The 16588-nt window shown below is 59.4% G+C and overlaps 2 protein-coding genes across 2 annotated transcripts; one reads left to right on the forward strand and one right to left on the reverse strand.

Moving 5' to 3' along the window:
* Positions 1-10448: 10448 nt before the first annotated feature.
* LOC132078759 (signal-regulatory protein beta-1-like) lies at positions 10449-13344 on the reverse strand. The gene is made up of 5 exons (XM_059481078.1): positions 13277-13344; positions 12021-12380; positions 11700-11895; positions 11279-11318; positions 10449-10947 (listed from the first exon to the last, which is right to left on the reverse strand). The coding sequence occupies exons 1-5, from the start codon at positions 13338-13340 to the stop codon at positions 10819-10821; spliced, it is 789 nt and encodes a 262-aa protein (XP_059337061.1). The 5' UTR covers positions 13341-13344; the 3' UTR covers positions 10449-10818.
* A 665-nt stretch (positions 13345-14009) lies between these two features.
* Positions 14010-16227, forward strand: LOC132078708 (signal-regulatory protein beta-1-like). Its single transcript, XM_059481005.1, has 5 exons — positions 14010-14179; positions 14504-14863; positions 15073-15384; positions 15498-15845; positions 15998-16227. Exons 1-5 carry the CDS (start codon positions 14113-14115, stop codon positions 16198-16200), a joined length of 1290 nt encoding a protein of 429 aa, XP_059336988.1. The 5' UTR covers positions 14010-14112; the 3' UTR covers positions 16201-16227.
* Positions 16228-16588: the final 361 nt, after the last annotated feature.

A 16588-nucleotide genomic window follows, 5' to 3' on the forward strand; every position in this document is an offset into this window, starting at 1 on the left:
CTGCTATTGCTCCCCATTAGGAAGCATATGGGCAGGCTCAGCTGCCTCCCCTCCCACCCATGGCCCTTCCACTCTGCATCACAGGGGCCCTGCTCCAACATGAGAGGTCTGGAGGATTCACCCTGGCAGGGCAGACCTTGCCCTGCACTGGGAACCAGGGAGACAGGAGCATTTGGCTCCTTGCGCGCCTGAGACAGAGGGACAACAAAAAATTTTGGGAGTGCAACTCTGCCATCATCATCATCATCCTTCTGTACAGAACACCCACGGTGAGCAGGAGGCTGCAGCACTGCTTGGCAGGGCGGGCAGCACTGCCAGGCTCTCTGTGCTGCCAGCGGGCACCCAGGCTGTGCTCGCTCTGCAGCATCTCCCTGCTTCAGCTCAAAGCCCCTGCTCCGGCAGGGAGGATTCCAGAGCTGGGCTCTCCCTGGCCCCAGGAGCTGGGCAGCAGCCAGCATGGGGACAGGGCAGCGTTTCTGGAGAGCTTTTCAAGAATGAGTTGATTTTCACAGCTTTGAGGCACAGTGAGGAACTCACATCACGCTGCTAGCACCTGTTTGGGGAAGGCACGAGCTCCACGTGGGCTGGGCCAGGCTCAGCCACCCCTGTGGGTTTGGGTGCTGGGCAGGCAGGGGTCTGCTCCCCTTCCCTATTGCCAACCACAGGCTCAATGTCCTTTTTGCATTCCCAGCTGGGCAGCTCTGCAGGATCTGCTCCCTCACCCATCCACACACAGGGACCCTCAGTCAGAGCAGCAGCACCCCATCTCTTGTCAGAGCCTGGCAGCATGCAGTGGAAACAATTACAACACCAATCCCAGTGGAAAGTCCTGCAGCACTGGTTTGGCCCAGACTGTTCTTTCATGCCTTAATCAGCTCCTGTCTGATCATCTCCCAGCCCGACTGCCCCCGGGAACAGCGGTGCCTCCCCTGGCTGCAGGGCATTCACAGGGGATGGAGCTGGGAGAGGTTCCAGTCCCTGCCCTGCAGGGCCAAACCTGGGCCTGCCAATGAATCACATTTCACTGAGGGAGGTGGCTGCAGTCTTTCTCTGCCTGGGATCCCCACTCCAGCAATGGGATGGCACAGTGGGAAAAGCACCAATAGCCTAAGTGACACCTGGACACAGCAGCTGTCCCAAAATGCTCAGTCCACCCTTCAAAATCCAAACCAGCTTAGGGATACAGGAAAAAATACCGATACTTTAGACATCAGCCTGGAAAATACCCCAAATTCAGCATCCAGAGGTGCTGTGGGCACAGAGCCATGCCCAAGCCCCAGTGAGCAGCCAGTACTTATGGGAGCCTTCCACAATAATGACTCAATGCTCTTAAAGGTCTTTTCCAATCTCAAAGATTCCTTGATAAACTAAAAAACCCGGTGCCGCAGGGACTCACCACCCTGGGGAAACTCAGAGCCATCCTGGCCCAGTCCCAGCCACCACCACCTCCCAGCCCAGCCCCTGAGAGGTGCTACTTTCACAGCTCACCACAACAAAACACCCTGTGGGACCACATCAGAGCACCAGGCCCACACAAGGTCTGTTCTGGCACCCACAAGACAGCGCAGCCTTCATAGAGCTTCATGTTCCCCCCATCCATCCTCCAGCTTCAAAAACAAATTCCAAGACCCCTCCAGCTTCAGATCCAGGTGGGCACATCCTCCAGCCTCCACCCACCCCACCTCTCAGCAGCCAGAGAGGGCTTTCAGCTGGGAGAGAAGCACAAATGTCTCCTGAAGCGGGGAGCACCAATTACACTGCTGATATTTAGGGCTTCCAGCACAACAAATGGAGCTGCAGCTTCATTAGGTACCTTGCCAATTTAATCCGAGACATGCAGTACAGGGGAAGCTTAAATTAGTTTATCTCATGTTAACTTATAACAAGCAATATGTTAATGTGGGCATGGCTTTCATGGACTGTGACCCAGGGAAGGGGCATCCACAGCCCCCTAAAAGTGGATTTTAGAAGCAGGGGTATGCATCTTACCTGTCTCCTCATACTCCTGTGATAGCATCCACCATCATAAACACCTGCAGCTGGGGAAGGGGTGCATCACATCACCCCCTTATATATGGGAGAGACCCTGGAGAGGGTGATGAGCTGCAGGGGCCTTGTTAAGGCTGTGATTGCCAGGGGAAGTGTGGGGTTGGCTGTGGAGGATGCTCTGTGAGCAGCCTGCGCATGGGTTTGCTCCTCACCTCTTGAGGGGGCTCATGAGAACTACCTGTAATTGTTTTAGCCAAGCTTTTATTGAGTGATTTAGGAGTTACAGCTGAGTTATTTCAGCTCTCTCAGGTCTTTGTAAGGGCTCTGGGGCACAGTTGGTGTGGGCTGGAGGTGAGGTGCTCCTTGGCATGGGGCATTTTCTGAGGAGGCCCCTCTGCGCACATTGCCCAGACCCCTTATTTCTGCCCCCTCCTTAGGGCTTCAAATCACAGCCCACTTAATTTTAGTGTCCCTCTGCCACTGAAGTAATCCCAGCACTGCCAGGATCAGCTGGTTCCCTCCAAGCCCCTGCAATGACTTTCAGGGAGGATGAGGGAGGGCTGCAGCTCTGCCTGCCCAGCTGGGCTTTGCTGGGTTGGGGTGATGCTCTGAGTGTCCCCATGGCGCTCACACATTGTCACCCTGGGCTCCAGCAGTGGCAGCAGAGCCCGGTGTCAGCCCACCCACCCCCATCAGAACATCCACCATCCACAAGCAAGCAGGAAAACCCCCAGGCTCCAGCAGGGACTGTATCCACAGGGCAGCTGAGCCATCCTGGGGCCGGGCTGTGCTCCCAGGCTGTGCCAGCCAGCAGCGGTGCCCCGTGGGATGCTGCGGAGCAGGGAATTGCCCGGGCTTCCTTAATGCAGCCCAGCACAATCGCACTGCTCACACTCTGGGGGAATTCCTCACGGCTGTGTCAGAGCAGGAAAGGTGGCTTATATCCTGTGCCTGGCCTGGAAACGCGCTGGCTGACCTGAAGTGAGGGGTTTTAGGGTAAAACTGCTGACAGGCTGGGAAAGCACAGCGGCAGCGTGGGCTGGGAAGGACAGAGCTGGCAGTGCTGGCGCCTGTGCCCGCTGAGGTGCTGCGAGTCCTGGCAGGGCTGTGCTGACCTTGGCTGGCAAACAGGATCGTCCCCTTGCCCCAGAGAAGGGTTTGCTCTCTGTGTGGGTCTGCAACACGTGCCCTGCCCCGGGACTAAGCTGCACGGGAAGTGCTGCAGTGACCATCCCTGGAAGTGTTCCAAAAACATGTGGATGTGGCACTGGGGACATGGTGGGTTGCCAGTGCTGGGGGAATGGTTGGACTCAGTGATCTCAGGGGGCTGTTCCAACCTTAACTGATGACAGGGACAGGGCACAAGAGAGACCTCACTCAGGGCAGCTCAGCAGGGACACAGGGTGGCCCCAATCCTGCACCCTTAGTGCAGTGGCTGCAAAACTGGGAGATGTCTGTGCTGTCTGTATGGGGCATGACTGGGCTCCCCCCAGCCCTGATGGGCTCCAGAGCCACAGGGAGCCTTGGTGCCCACCCTGGAGGAGGAAGTGGCAGGAGCAGGGGGGAGGGCAGGCAGGGTGCAGGCAGAGCTCCAGCCATGAACGGACATTTCAGGGCTGGGTGTTAATCATTGATGGACTCCAGGGAGCTGTTTAAACTAAAGCCTCCCTCCCTGCTCTGGAGGGGGAAGTTCTGCACCGTGCTGGCTCCTGGGGATGTGGTGGCAGTGCCAGCACCCAGATCCCCAGCACACGTCCAGCCCTATGGAGAGATGCTGGAGAAGACCTTGATGTCCCCTTGGTGGTACCAGCAGGACTGTGGTGGAGCCTGGCCGAGGGAAGAGAGATACCATCTCAGTTTCCAATGCCAGTTGTTGGGGTTTTTCTCTGCATCCTCTCCAAGTTCTTTGTTGATTGCAAATCGTTATCATGAAAGCGCATCCGAGGCTGCAGCAGCAGATAACGCTGGAGCTCAGAGAGGCTGCACTGCCTCACAGTCCTGCGGCAGCTGCGGATGGAAATAAAACTGCTAACGTGGGGGATTGATCATGTTCAGCCAGCTCAGCCCATTGCTTCCTGCTTGGCAGAGCCCTTGCTGTGAAGTGCTAAAATCTGGGCTCAGAGGTGGGATTTGTGCCGTGGAACCTGGCATGTGGGCATGGCCCCAGGGATGCCCCATGGAGGGCTGTGACATGGCACATTGGGGTAGGAGACCCGGTATGACCCTGTGCCACTCTTTACTGCAAAGGAAGGTGCTGTGTCCAGCAGTGGGGACTTTGTGGGGTCATTTGCTGGGTCTGATGCCTCACAGTGGGAATAGCACGACTGCTGGAATGCAGGGGGGCTGCACCCCCTGAAACAGCCAGCCCTTGGAAGAGGATGCTGCCCAGCCCTCAATGCCATCCCCAGCCCTCCTGCCAGGCTGTCCCTGTGTCACTGTCCCCATGTTGTCCCCATAGCCGCCCCAAGTCTCAGGAGCCACGTTCCAGACCTCCTGGCTCTTTATTTTGCCCCCTTTGAGACTCAGTGCTCTCAGCTCTGTGGGGCTGAGGTTATTCTGGCTCTGCTGGAGAAAAACGCTTCTCCGTGGGGTTTCTTTTGGTCTGTCCTTTTTTTTAAAGTTTAAAGCAATAAAATTCTGGGGGATTATTTCTGGTCGGCAGGATCCACCACGCTCCCGGTGACTGCATCGCTGCGAGGGGCTGCCTCTGATAAGAAGCTGCAAATCCGAGCTGCCAAGCGCTGCCATCCCGCTGGAGCCTTGGAGGGGGATCAGGGATTTAGAGGGTCTGTGTGATGTCTAACAGGTTTAGAAAATATTGCCTGGGATTATCCACTCGCGGCGGTGCCCAGAGACCTCTGAGCTGCGGCGGGTGCCGGCACTGGCTGGCGTTTGCTGAGGGGAGTCCTGTGCTGAAATCTGATCTGAGTGTGCCCGCTGGCGTTCGTGGGCACGTTCCCTCGTGTGCACACGCGTGGATGTGCAGGAGCGGCGGCTCTGGGGCTGTGAATGGGGCTGGTGGGGGCTGGGCCGTGTCCGACCCCGGTGGCTGCCAGCCCCGTGCGGGGTCCGGGGTGCCAGAGGGGTGCTCCAGTCTTCGCCGTGCTGCAACCCTGTAAGGGCAGCTCCTGACCGCCAGCGTTAATGATATCCACCCAATTAGCCCAGCCTAGCCGCAAGGATTAGCGGATGGAACCATCATCCCAAGGCGTAAGCAGTTAACGCTGCTAATTAACCACCGCGTGAATCCCAGCCCGGGCACAGAGCGCAGCGGCCGCGGGGAAGGGGCGATGCCCACCCAGCCGGGCTCCGGGAGACCGGAGCTGTTTACGGAGAATTCGCCGGGCTCGGGGATCCGTTATTTTTACACGTTGCCATAGCTACTGATGCCATTATAAAATTAAGCCTGAACCATGTGGAAGAAATGGATCTGTCAGGAGGAATTATTTTCGGGAGCGCGCTGTGGGTCCGAGCCCAGCCGAGGGGTGATGGGGGTCCCCGCTGGAGGCATCCCGACCACGGGCACGTCCCTGGATCGAGGCGCCGGGCAGGCTGCGGAGCTCCGGCATCGCCGGGAGCCACCGGCGCCAGCACAGCCCCTCCGGGCTGGCAGCAGCGCTGGGCACGTCCAGGGCGAACAAAAGCCCGCTGAGAGGGAGCTTTCAGGCCGTGCTGTGCTCCCTCCCGCAGCGCCTGCTTTCCCCCTTCTCCTGCCTCTCTCAATATTTTTCCTTTTCCCTGCACTTCTCTGCAGAGGGACACTCGTGCGGGCTCGGGGCAGCCAGCGCTGGGGCCACGGCCAAGCACAGCCACGCTTTAACCTCGCTCGGTGCCGGGAGGGACAGCGAGCTCCAGGGACCCCACAGGGAGCTCCAGGGACCCCAGAGCATCCTGCCCTCGGCACGGGGACCCCAGAGCATCCTGCCCTCGGGACAGGGACCCCACAGCATCCTGCCCTCGGGACAGGGAGCACCAGGGACCCCACAGGGAGCTCCAGGGACGCCACAGCATCCTGCCCTCGGGACAGGGTCCCCACAGCATCCTGCCCTCAGGACAGGGAGCTCCAGGCACCCCACAGCATCCTGCCCTCGGGACAGCAAGCTCCACAAGGAGTTTCCCTACCCTGAGCTCTTCTCACTGGACAAAACCCCCTGGAGCATCCCCAGAAGTGTTCACGGCTCACTTCGGGTACAATGTACATGCGGATGCTGGGAGGACCAGGACCACACCAAGAGCTGATCCAGCATGAAGAGCCCTGGGAACTGCCGTGCAGGCAGAGCCCCTCTCCCACCCTCTCTGGGACCCTCCCTGGGGCACTGTCAGGGCCCAGCCCTGCAGCTTGATCTGCCCTCCCGTGCTGGCTCCAGAGGGTGATTGTCTTTGGGCAATGTCCCGTCCAACATTGAAAGCACAGTGTGAGTCTTTCTTAAGCACTGGATGTTTCTGTTTGTCCCATGGCCCTGGAAACCCCTCTTTAATCACTGCCAGAGCCTTGGCCTCACGGTGTCCTGCAGTGCAGGACCGCACGGCCAAAGGAGAGTTGGGCACAAAGGATGTGCGTGACACTTCTCAGTTTCACTGCCTACCCCTTCCTCTTGTGACTGAAGAGATGAGGAATGGTCCTAGGGCATCCCCCCATCCCCTCCACACCTGTTCACCCCAGGGATTTAATGAAAATTATTCCAGGTTGGCCAGAGAGGTCCCAGCAGCAATAACTGCAATAGCACAACCTCCTACTGGGCACCAGAGAACCCACAGGGAAAAGCAGCATCCTCCAAACACCTTCAGCTCTTAGCTAAAAGCCCTAGTCTGCAGCCTGGGGGTCCCAGTTTGCTTCGTGGGCCTGGCTGGGTAGTGCCTGGGAGTCCATCTCCTCCCTGAACACCCCGAGTGTCCCAGTGCCATGGGGGGCTGTCCTGTACCCCAGCTGTCACTGGGGCTGTGCCTGGGGGCTGGAGACACCCCTGCTGTGCTGGCCAGAGCCCTCACTCTGTCAGGAGGGGACGAGGCTGGCAGTGAGGCTGTGGCACAGAAACTGTTCCTATGACAACCCCAAATCCCAGACCTGTTTATCCCCTTTGGTGAAAATCCACAACAACCGTGAAAACAGGGAATAAGACTCAATAGTAAGAACTGAAATAAATCAGAACCAGTGTAAAGCATGTCACCATTTTACTCTGGCTTCGTTCCTTTCCAAGGAAAAGCCTGAGAAACAGGGAGCTGCAAAGGGGTGAGCTCACAGATTTGGAATTTGAGGGAGCAGGTTCCAACTGTGCAGCATCCCAAGACTTCTCCCTCCTGTTGTCTCTTCTGGCAGGGACCCAGTCCAGGCCAGCCAGCAGGGACAAACAAGACCCATGAGGCATTTTTGGGGGACAATCAAAGTGTCTCTGAGACTCTCTCACTCTCTCCAACCCCCTCAAAGCACCCAGCTGCTCCTCCAGCTTCTGCTGCCACGCTGGCACAATGTCCCCATGGCTTTGCCTGGTCCCCTTGGTATCATGGGGTCCCTATGGCATCAGGAGGTCCCCAAAGCATCACTGGATGCCTGTGGCATCGTGGGGACCCTGAGGGGTCCCTGTGGCATCAGATGCTCTCAGACCTGTGGCTGTTTGGATGATGCTGAGGGACTGTCCTGTCTCTCCCTGGTGACTTGTGGGCACCAAGGTCTCACAGTAGCAAGGACAGGGATGGGGACAGGGATGGGGACAGAGCAGGAGCACAAGGATGTCTTGGGCAGAGACAGCCACAGACCAGCCCTTGGCTGGAGCTGCTGCCCTGTCACACCAGCTGGAGTGATGCCTGCTCCTGGAGACACAACATCCCCTGGGCACCCACCCTGGGACAGCACTGCCTCTGTGAGTGCCTCTGCTTCTCATGGCTGAGCCGGAGCACCCCAGGACAGGGCACGGGGCATTTATCCCTGTCTGTCCCTTTCTCTCCTTGCCCAGCCTGGCCCCAGCACAGCTCAGCTTTGTCCCATTCCCCGAGGGTGCAGCCAGCCCTCTGCTGTCCCCAGGACACAAAGGAGGCACCTGCATCCCCCATTTCAGCCAGCCCGTGCACTGGCACCGCGCTCTTCCTCGGCGTTAATTGATCACTGCTCCCCTCCCCTGGCTGCCCGGCCAGCCCCTCCCATCCAGGCTAATTGCTCCTGTCACTGTGTGCTGCCTGCTGGAGGCTCGGGCACCCAGCACGGCACACACTGTGGCACAAACATGGCACATACCGTGGCACACAGCATGGCACACAGCATGGTACAGACCACAGCACACCATGGCACACAGCATGGCACACGCTGTGGCACACATTACAGCACACAGCGTGGCACACTCCATGGCACAGACTGTGTTACACACCACGGCACACACAGTGGCACACACCATGGCACACAGCATAGCACACACCACAGCACACAGCATGGCACACAGTGTGGCACACACCACAGCACACAGCATGGCACACACAGTGGCACACACCACTGCCTGGCAAGCCCTGCCAGCCCTCTTGCCCTGGCACCTCCAAGGGCTGTTTCCCACCTCCCGGCATCAGGAGTGGGTCAGATGCCAGAGCAACCCCTGAGCATCCCCTGGCAGCCCAGAAACCCATCAGAGTGCAGCCCAGATCAGCCTCCCCAGCCCTTTTCCTTGGCCTTGCCATTGCACAAGGTCCTGGCACTGGGCTCACACACCATGCTGAGGGACAGCCAAGGTAAACCTGGCATGGCACCGCCCCAGAGCGTCCGTGCACAGGGACACAGCCCAAACCTGCTTGAAGCCAGCGTGTCCTCTCCCCCTGGGACACCAACACTGTCCCAGTACCCATCCAGGCACCACCTCTGCTCTGCCCCAAAGTCCCCAGCGGTGGCAGCAGGAGCCTGATGGTGCCAGCCCCAACCCCAGCGCTGCCCTGTGCCTCCCCAGCAATGGCAGCTCCCGGCCTCCCACACACACCCTGGGACCAAGCAGGTCACTCAGTGGGGTGTGACAACCAGCAGCACCAGGAAAGCAGCCTGGATGAGCAGCGAATCCATGACCCCGGCACTGCCTGGTGCTGCCCCCTGATCCAGGCTCTGCCCCCCAATCCAGGCTCTGCTCCCCAGCACGCTCCTACCTTGTGTCCGTGCCCAGGCGCTTGTTTGTGCTTTCACTGCCGGCACACCCCAGGCTGAAGGCTTAAAGGATTTTCCTTTAATAACCACTAAATCCCTCCCCTGGGCAGTAAGCTGCAGACCTGGGCCCTTTCCTAGGTGCAGAGCATTCTGCCGGTGCTCTGCTCACTCCCTGCTTTGCATATGCTCCTATCGAACTGGATTTCCCCCCTCCCGATTCAGTCCCGTGCTTAAAAAGCCCTAAATCCCCTCGAATTTCATTTCCTCTGGTCCTCGAGGTCTATCCCCAGTTTCGGTCTCACCCACGTATTTTACATACTCGTGTTCACAGCCTTGATGGGAGATTTCTGCCACTTTTGGTGCTGTCCCTGCACTGAGCCTGGGCAGCCCAAGCCCTGCTCAGAGCAGCCACTGCCTCAGCTGGGAAATGATCCAGGGTCTGGTCATGGCTCCACTGGGGAAATGATGCTGGGAGAGGCTTCATTCCAACACCCCAACCCTCCCACTGAGGGAGCCAGTGCTGGATCCCTGACCTGGCAAACTCATCACCACCACCCTGCCTGCAGGGTGCTGAGTGTCCCCTGAGAAAGGACTGGCTCCAAACTGTCCCCACTTCACATCCCCGGTGCAGGTGACTCACATTCAGTCGTGCAAATCAATTTCCGTAGTGGCTTTTCTCCCCACTGTGACAATTTTGTCCCCTCAAGGATCTCCCTGCCAGCCCCGCTCCCCTGGGTCACACTGTCTTGTTTCACTTCTCTTTTCTCATTTCACAGAACAAAAGTAGATAAAGCTGAAAACTGGCAATCGTATCAGCTTTCAAGGTCACAGGCAGCGGTGCTGGCAGCAGGTTCTTCTGCCTGGAAAGTCTGTTTGGGGCTCAGTTCCTCCTGCCAAGGAGGTGCGTGCTGGGGCCACATGTGGTGGGAGCTCAGCTGCCGCAGCTGGGACACTGTGGCTGTGGGGCTGTGTGTGCTGCCTGCTGTTGCTGGGGGCTGCAGCAGTGCCCAGTGTGGAGTGTGACCTGCAGCCTCCTGCCATGGCCACCTCGCCCCTCTGGCTTGCTTCCCTTGGAGGTGGGCACCACCAAACATGTGGGCACAAAGCAGGGAATGTGCACGGGGCAGATGTGCACGGGGCAGATGTGCACTGAGCAGGGGTTCTGCATGGAGCAGATGTGCATGGAGCAGATGCAGGTTTTGTGGGACTGGGCAGGTTCCCTGCCTGGGGCAGGTGGGAGTTGGGAGCTGAGCAGGGGCTTGGCAGTAGCACAGGGGTGGCACACATCCCCCCAGGACCCTGCAGGACTGGCACTATTGCTCTTGCTCTGAGCACAGCAGGACTGACAGCAGGCTGTTTGCTGGCTTTAATGAGGCTGGTGAAAAGATAACACAAATTATGGACCTGTGGGCCAGGAAAGGGCCAGTGGAAGCCCATGCTGGTGGACACAGCTGTGTGTAAGGTCCTCCTGGTGTTATCAGCACAAAACAGATTGCACAAGGCAGAGGTGCTTGGCCTCGTGGTCTGATCCTGTGGTCGAGAAGGCTTCCAGGTCCCAGGAGAGCTCCCCTGAGATGCAAACGTGGTGAGCGTGGCGTGCTGAGCTGCGATCAGGGTGCGCCATGCAAACAGCTCCACTTCTTCTTTATGGTGTCCTGCAGAAACATCCCTTCTTCCACCCTGACACGTCCTGGCTGCAGAGGCAGCAGTGCCAGGTGTCACTTGGCAGCTACCCTGAGGCTGGCATACTCGGTGGGGGCTGTGCCCGGGCTCCTGCCAGGCCGTGGGGCCGGGGGCAGAGGCTGCAGGTCGGCGTAGTGGATGTTGCTCTCCTCCTTGCTGCTCGGCTGCAAAAGTGCACACAAATGGGGAATGATGCCACAAGGAAAGTCTCACAAAAATAACCATAAATCAGAATGTTGAGAGTTGGAAGTGACCCACAAGGATCACCAAGACCACCTCGTGGCCCTGTACAGGACAAGAGCAAGAACCAGCTTCAAGCCAGGCTGGGGATGCCACAGCTGCAGAGGTGGTGCCATGGAGCAGAGGGTGCAAGGATCACATGCAGGCAGCTGCTGCCCACCCAGTGTCCCCCCTGCCCCCAGAGACTTGCAGGACTCCTGCAAGCCAGGGCACCAGCATGGGATGTGCTTCCCCATACTCACAGCTCACTCTTACCTGGCTGGGCAGGTGGGAGCTCTCTGCATCCAGGACTTCACTGCAGGGAGAAGGATAAGGATGGGCATCAGAACTAAAGGAAGCTGGCTCCTTTCCCCACCCAGCGCAGCCCTCAATTCCCCTCCTGAATTTCAGCAGGATGTCCCCGTTGAAGGCAAATAGGGACAAAGTGCTGACTGCACATCTGGGCTGGGCTCAGACACACAGTGAGGGGCTGCAGGAGCTCCCTGGTACTGGGTGCTCCCTACCATGAAGTTTCCATGAAATGCAGAAAGAACCAACAGAGCAGTGCACCTGTAAGCAAAGGACCTTTTCTGGGGTGAGTTAGAGCTCCAGACAAGAAAGGAAGCCAAGATAAAGCAGGTGGATAAGGCAGTTTGCTCATTTAAGGGTGCAGAAGGGAGAGGTGCTGAGTACAAACCTGGGGGTGCCGGGGGTCTCTGCACAGCACTGCAGAGGCACAGACGAGAGGCTGCCCATGGCCACTGTCCTGGCTGGGCAGGGGCTGCCCACCCCACCTTGGCGCTTCCTCCTGTACATGCAAAGGGCCACAAAGAGGCCGAGGAGGAAGCAGAGCACGACAGCTGCAGCCACCATTCCAGGAACCAGGGCTGCCTCTGTGGAGACAGAATCAGAGCAGGAGAGGGTGGTGGCTGTGGGGCAGAGCAGGACGTGGCTGTGGGCAGGGTGGGGGCTGTGGGATGGGCTCCCTGGGAGAGGTGTCCTGTGGGGCTGCACTCACCTTGCACGGACACCTCGGTGCCACTGCCATGCCTAAACACCTCATCAAAACCAGTGGTCTCCTTGGCAAATTTCACACAGTAATAGGTGCCAGCATCATCAGGCTGAAAGTTCCTGATGTGGATGGTGAAGTTCGTGTCAGACCCAGGCACTGCTCTTGTCACACGGGAGGAGGGATCCTTGTTACTCTGGTCATAGACAGTCGTGTTCCCACTGCCCAAGCCTTTCAGCCACATCACAGGACCTGGTCCAGCAACTCCAGACGTGATGCATTTCAGGGTGAGCGTCTCCCCCACTGCCACTGACACCTTGGCCTGGGGCTGCTGCACAGTGAAGTCCTGACGCCCCTGGGCATCCACACCTGGGCACAGAGACAGGAGGGTTCAGGGATGAGCGATGGGGTGAGGCAAGGGCAGCCTCACAGGCAGGGAATTCCCAGTATCCCCCAGTTTGCAGCTGAGAGATATCCTGGGATGTGGCACAGACAACATGCAGGCACTGGGAGGGAGGAAACCCTTCAAAAACCCGTTCAAAATTAACAAGGGGCAAATCTGAAAAAAGAGCAGGCTGCGCAGGGCCGTGGTGGAGTCACCACCCCTGGAGGGATGTAAATGACATGTAGATGTGGCAGTTGGTGACCTTGGCAGAGCTGGGGTAAGGGTTGGACACGAGGACTTCAGAGGGCTTTTGCAACCCAAACAGTTTTGCGATTCTATGATTTGATAAATCTGCATCCTGTTCTGTCATTTGCAGGGGGTGCTGCAGCTGCCTGGAGGTCAGAGAGGGGCAGAGGGAGCCAAGGGGAACTCCTGGCAGGAAAAAATTCCCGAGTGCTGTTAAACATTAACACCCTGGCTATGCTCCACACCAGCCAGGATCACTCTGTGAGGAATTGGGGTTCACAGGCAGGAACCAGAGTTCAGGAAGGATGTGCAGCCCTGGAGCCCAGCCAGCACAGCCCCCCGACCCCTTCTTGCCCCAAAACCCCTCCTGCTCCCCAAAACCCCTCCGATCCCCAAACCTCTCCTGCCCACAGTCCCCACAGGTACGGCAGCGGCTCGGCAGGGCTGGACCCGGCTGTGCCCACCCCCGGGGCTGGGGGTGCACTGCCAGCACGGTTTGGGCACGGTTTGACCCAAAAAAGTACTGGGGAAGGACCACCCTCCGCCCCGCCCGGTGTTTATCTTTGCCGCCCACTCGTGTTTATGGGGCAGGGCAGCTCCGGGGGGCTCTGGGGGGGTCCCACTTCCCACTCACCCAAGAGCCGCCGCTGGACGGGGCTTCGCTGCCCAGACAGGAGCGGAGCTGCTGCCGCGGCCATGGGTTCTGCCCAAACTTTGGGGAGGAAAAGGGGAAGCGACACAGGAAATTGAGGCGAGCGGGTGGTTAACGCTTTGGTGTCTGCCCGGGGCGGCGGGAGCCGGCAGAGCAGGAGGGCATCACGCCCGGCGGGCATCACCCTGCCGAGACCCTCCGGGCATCACCCCCGGCGGGCATCACCCCCGGCGGGCATCACCCTGCCGAGACCCTCCGGGCATCGCTCCCGGGCCACCCGGCACCGAGCGGCTGCTCCGGGCTCGGGACAGGGGGCGGCTTTGCGTCCTCCCCGGTGGGGTGAGGGGCAGGAGCAGCGGAGCTTCGGGATGTGGGACGCTCGGTGTATCCCGGGCACTGCTCTGCACCACCGACCCATCCCGCACCCCGATCCTGCTGGGAAGGGCCGAGGGTCCTCTTTGCCCCCCAGGTTGGCCATGTATAGGGAGTCTGCTGGATCCGGGGTCCCTCTTGCTGGCTGTGCCCACGGCTATGGCTGTGGCACACATCTGAGGGGAAAGTGGGGTGGACATTGCCATTATGGACCAGTGCTGTGACAGGAGATGATGTAGGCCTTGAGAAGCAAATGGAACGTGATTGCATGGAGGAACTGGGCTGGTGGTGGCTCCTTTCCTTCCCCTTTGCTGGGTAAGTGACCAGCGCCCTGCTAAGATAAGGCCAGTCCAGCTGAGTCAGCTGAGCCCAGGGCAGCAGAGTCCCAGGGAGCAGAACCCAGCTGAGCAAAGCCCGGCCATCGGGGAGCAAGGCGTGGAATACCCATGGTTCTGGTGGCACAGGAGCTGCCTCTCATGTGCCTGGTGCTGCTCCTGCTCTGCAGAGAGCCGGGTAAGTGGGCCCTGCGCAGCCCCATCACATTTCCCATGCACGCTTCCCCACCCTGCAGGCCTGGCAATGCTTCCCTGTGCCCATGGGTACCCAGGGATCTCCTCTCACTGCCTCCCTTCCAGCTTGCTTCTATCTCCAGATGAAATTCAGTTTACCCAGTAAGACTCTGGGCTCTCCTCACCCTGCAGTCCCCAGCAGCCTGGGGACAAGGGGACAGGAATGTCTCTCTATCCCCTGCTCCAGGCTCAGGGGGTCTGAGGATGCCTTCTGCTGTTCCATGGCCCTGGGGCCCATTGTCAATTCCAAACCTGTTTCTGTGCCCAGGTGTGGATGCCCAGGCAGGTCAGGACTTCGCTCTGCAGCAGCCCCAGGCCAAGGTGACGGTGACAGCGGGGGAGACGCTCACCCTGATCTGCATCACGTCTGGAGTTGCTGGACCAGGTCCTGTGATGTGGCTGAAAGGCTTGGGCAGTGGGAACAAGACTGTCTATGACCCCAATAACAGGGATCCCTCCTCCCGTGTGACGGAGGCAGTGCCTGGGTCAGACACAAACTACACCATCCACATCAGGAACGTCCAGCCTGAGGACATGGGCACCTACTACTGTGTGAAGTTTGTCAAGAATGCCTTTGGTTTTGATGAGGTGTTTAGGCATGGCAGTGGCACCGAGGTGACTGTGCAAGGTGAGTGGGGCTCCTGGAGCAGCTCCTGCTGGGAGCCACCCAGTGGGCTCTGCTCAGCTGGAGCAGGGATGGGGAAGGGGCTCAGGGCTGCTCCAGGAGAGGATCCCATGGGCCATCCCCGTGCCCTTGTGTGAGACTCTGCTCCAGGCAGGCCCAGGGCTGGGCAGGGGGCAGAGCCCGGTCTGAGGGCCCCGTGCTTCTCCCCACAGCCAAACCCAGCACCCCGCTCGTGTCCGGGCCTGAGCAGAGAGCAAGGCCGGACGAGTCAGTGCCTTTCACCTGCACAACTGGAGGGTTCTTTCCTGACAAGATTGACGTGAAATGGTTCAAGAACAGCAACCCCATGACGGCTAAGCCGCCCCAGGTCACTCAGTCAAGGATGAAAACCTACAACATGTCCAGCACAGTGAAGGTGACCCTGCAGAAGGACGATGCCCACTCGCAGATCACCTGTGAGGTGTCACACCCCACGCTGCAGGCCCCGCTGCAAGGGAGATTCGAGCTCAGCAGGGTGCTGAGAGGTGAGGGCTGGGGGCTCGCATGGGGGTGCTGCTCTGTGGGGCTGGGGTCCCTGGGAGGAGGGCAGGGCACCCTGTGGGGCACAGCAAACACCGAGCTCTGCTTCTCTTCCCAGTTCCTCCCAGCATCGAAGTGCGCGCTGAGCCGAACCCTGCTGAGGTGAACAAGACCGTGGCCTTCACCTGCCTCCTGAAGGAGTTTTACCCAGATAAGGTGTCCATTTCCTGGCTGGAGAATGGGATTGAGATAAAGGGGCAGAACCTCTCCAGGCCACTGGAGGTGTCCCGGGGCTTGTTTGAGCTGAGAAGCCGGGTGGAGGTGCAAGCGACGGAGGAGAAAAACAGGTCCACGATCACCTGCAGGGTGGTGCACGATGGCCAGGCCCCTGCCAACGACTCAGCCGTCCTGTGGATCTCCAACCCAACCCTGGGAGGATTGAGCAACGAGTTCCAGATTAATAAAGGTGCGTCAGAGCTGCTGGCATGGGGTGCCTGGCAGGGTGGCTGTGTGGTGTCACCCCTGAGGAAGCTCAAAGCCCCAGGAAAGGCTCCCTGCAGGGGGTTGGGATGCCTCTCCCTGGGCCCTGCTCACTCACATTCTCTGTCCCCATTGCAGGTGCGAACGTTCTGTCCAGCCTCCTCCTCCTCGTGTCGATGGGTGTCCTGCTGGAGAAGGGGCTCCTCGGGGGGCTCCTCTTCTTCCTCTTCAAGCGCATGAATAGAAAAGCATCGGAGATGTTGCCCTACCCTGCTCCACCGCAGTCCCCGGCTCCTGCAGCCGGGTCCCAGGGCTTGGCCACTGTCAGCAGCGATTTGTGAACCTGGAAATAAACGAGCCAGCATGCACAGGCTGCCGTGAGCTGCTCCGCGCCGCCATCCCGGCCCCGCCTGTGGCCATAAACCCGCCCTGCTCCGGGGCTTGGCACTGCCCATCCCGGGGCTCCCTGCTGCACACCGGGGCTCGGGGCTGCCCGTCCCAGGGCTCAGTGCCCAGTGCTGCACACACGGTGCCCGGTGCCCGGTGCTGCCCGCTCTAGTGCTCGGTGCTGCCCATCCCGGAGCCAAGTGCTCGGGTCCCCCTGCCCGGTGCTGGGTGTTCGGTGCCCTGTGCCTGGTGCCCAGTGCTTGGTACGCCGAGCCCTGTTCCCGGTGCTCAGTACCCCAGTCCCGGTTCCCGGTGCCCAGTGCTCGCTACCCCGTGCCCTGT

The sequence above is a fragment of the Ammospiza nelsoni genome, chromosome 12, assembly GCF_027579445.1.
Source record: "Ammospiza nelsoni isolate bAmmNel1 chromosome 12, bAmmNel1.pri, whole genome shotgun sequence".
Lineage (NCBI taxonomy): Eukaryota > Metazoa > Chordata > Aves > Passeriformes > Passerellidae > Ammospiza > Ammospiza nelsoni.

Excerpts from the sequence above, each read along its gene's own strand:
- LOC132078759 (XM_059481078.1), bottom strand. The coding sequence starts at position 13,340 with ATGGCCGCGGCAGCAGCTCCGCTCCTGTCTGGGCAGCGAAGCCCCGTC. Across the intron at positions 11,896-12,020 it reads CACCGAGGTGTCCGTGCAAG|AGGCAGCCCTGGTTCCTGGA; the intron begins GTGAGTGCAGCC and ends CTGTCTCCACAG. Across the intron at positions 10,948-11,278 it reads GCTCCCACCTGCCCAGCCAG|CCGAGCAGCAAGGAGGAGAG; the intron begins GTAAGAGTGAGC and ends GCACTTTTGCAG.
- LOC132078708 (XM_059481005.1), top strand. The coding sequence starts at position 14,113 with ATGGTTCTGGTGGCACAGGAGCTGCCTCTCATGTGCCTGGTGCTGCTC. Across the intron at positions 14,864-15,072 it reads CACCGAGGTGACTGTGCAAG|CCAAACCCAGCACCCCGCTC; the intron begins GTGAGTGGGGCT and ends TTCTCCCCACAG. Across the intron at positions 15,385-15,497 it reads GCTCAGCAGGGTGCTGAGAG|TTCCTCCCAGCATCGAAGTG; the intron begins GTGAGGGCTGGG and ends TTCTCTTCCCAG.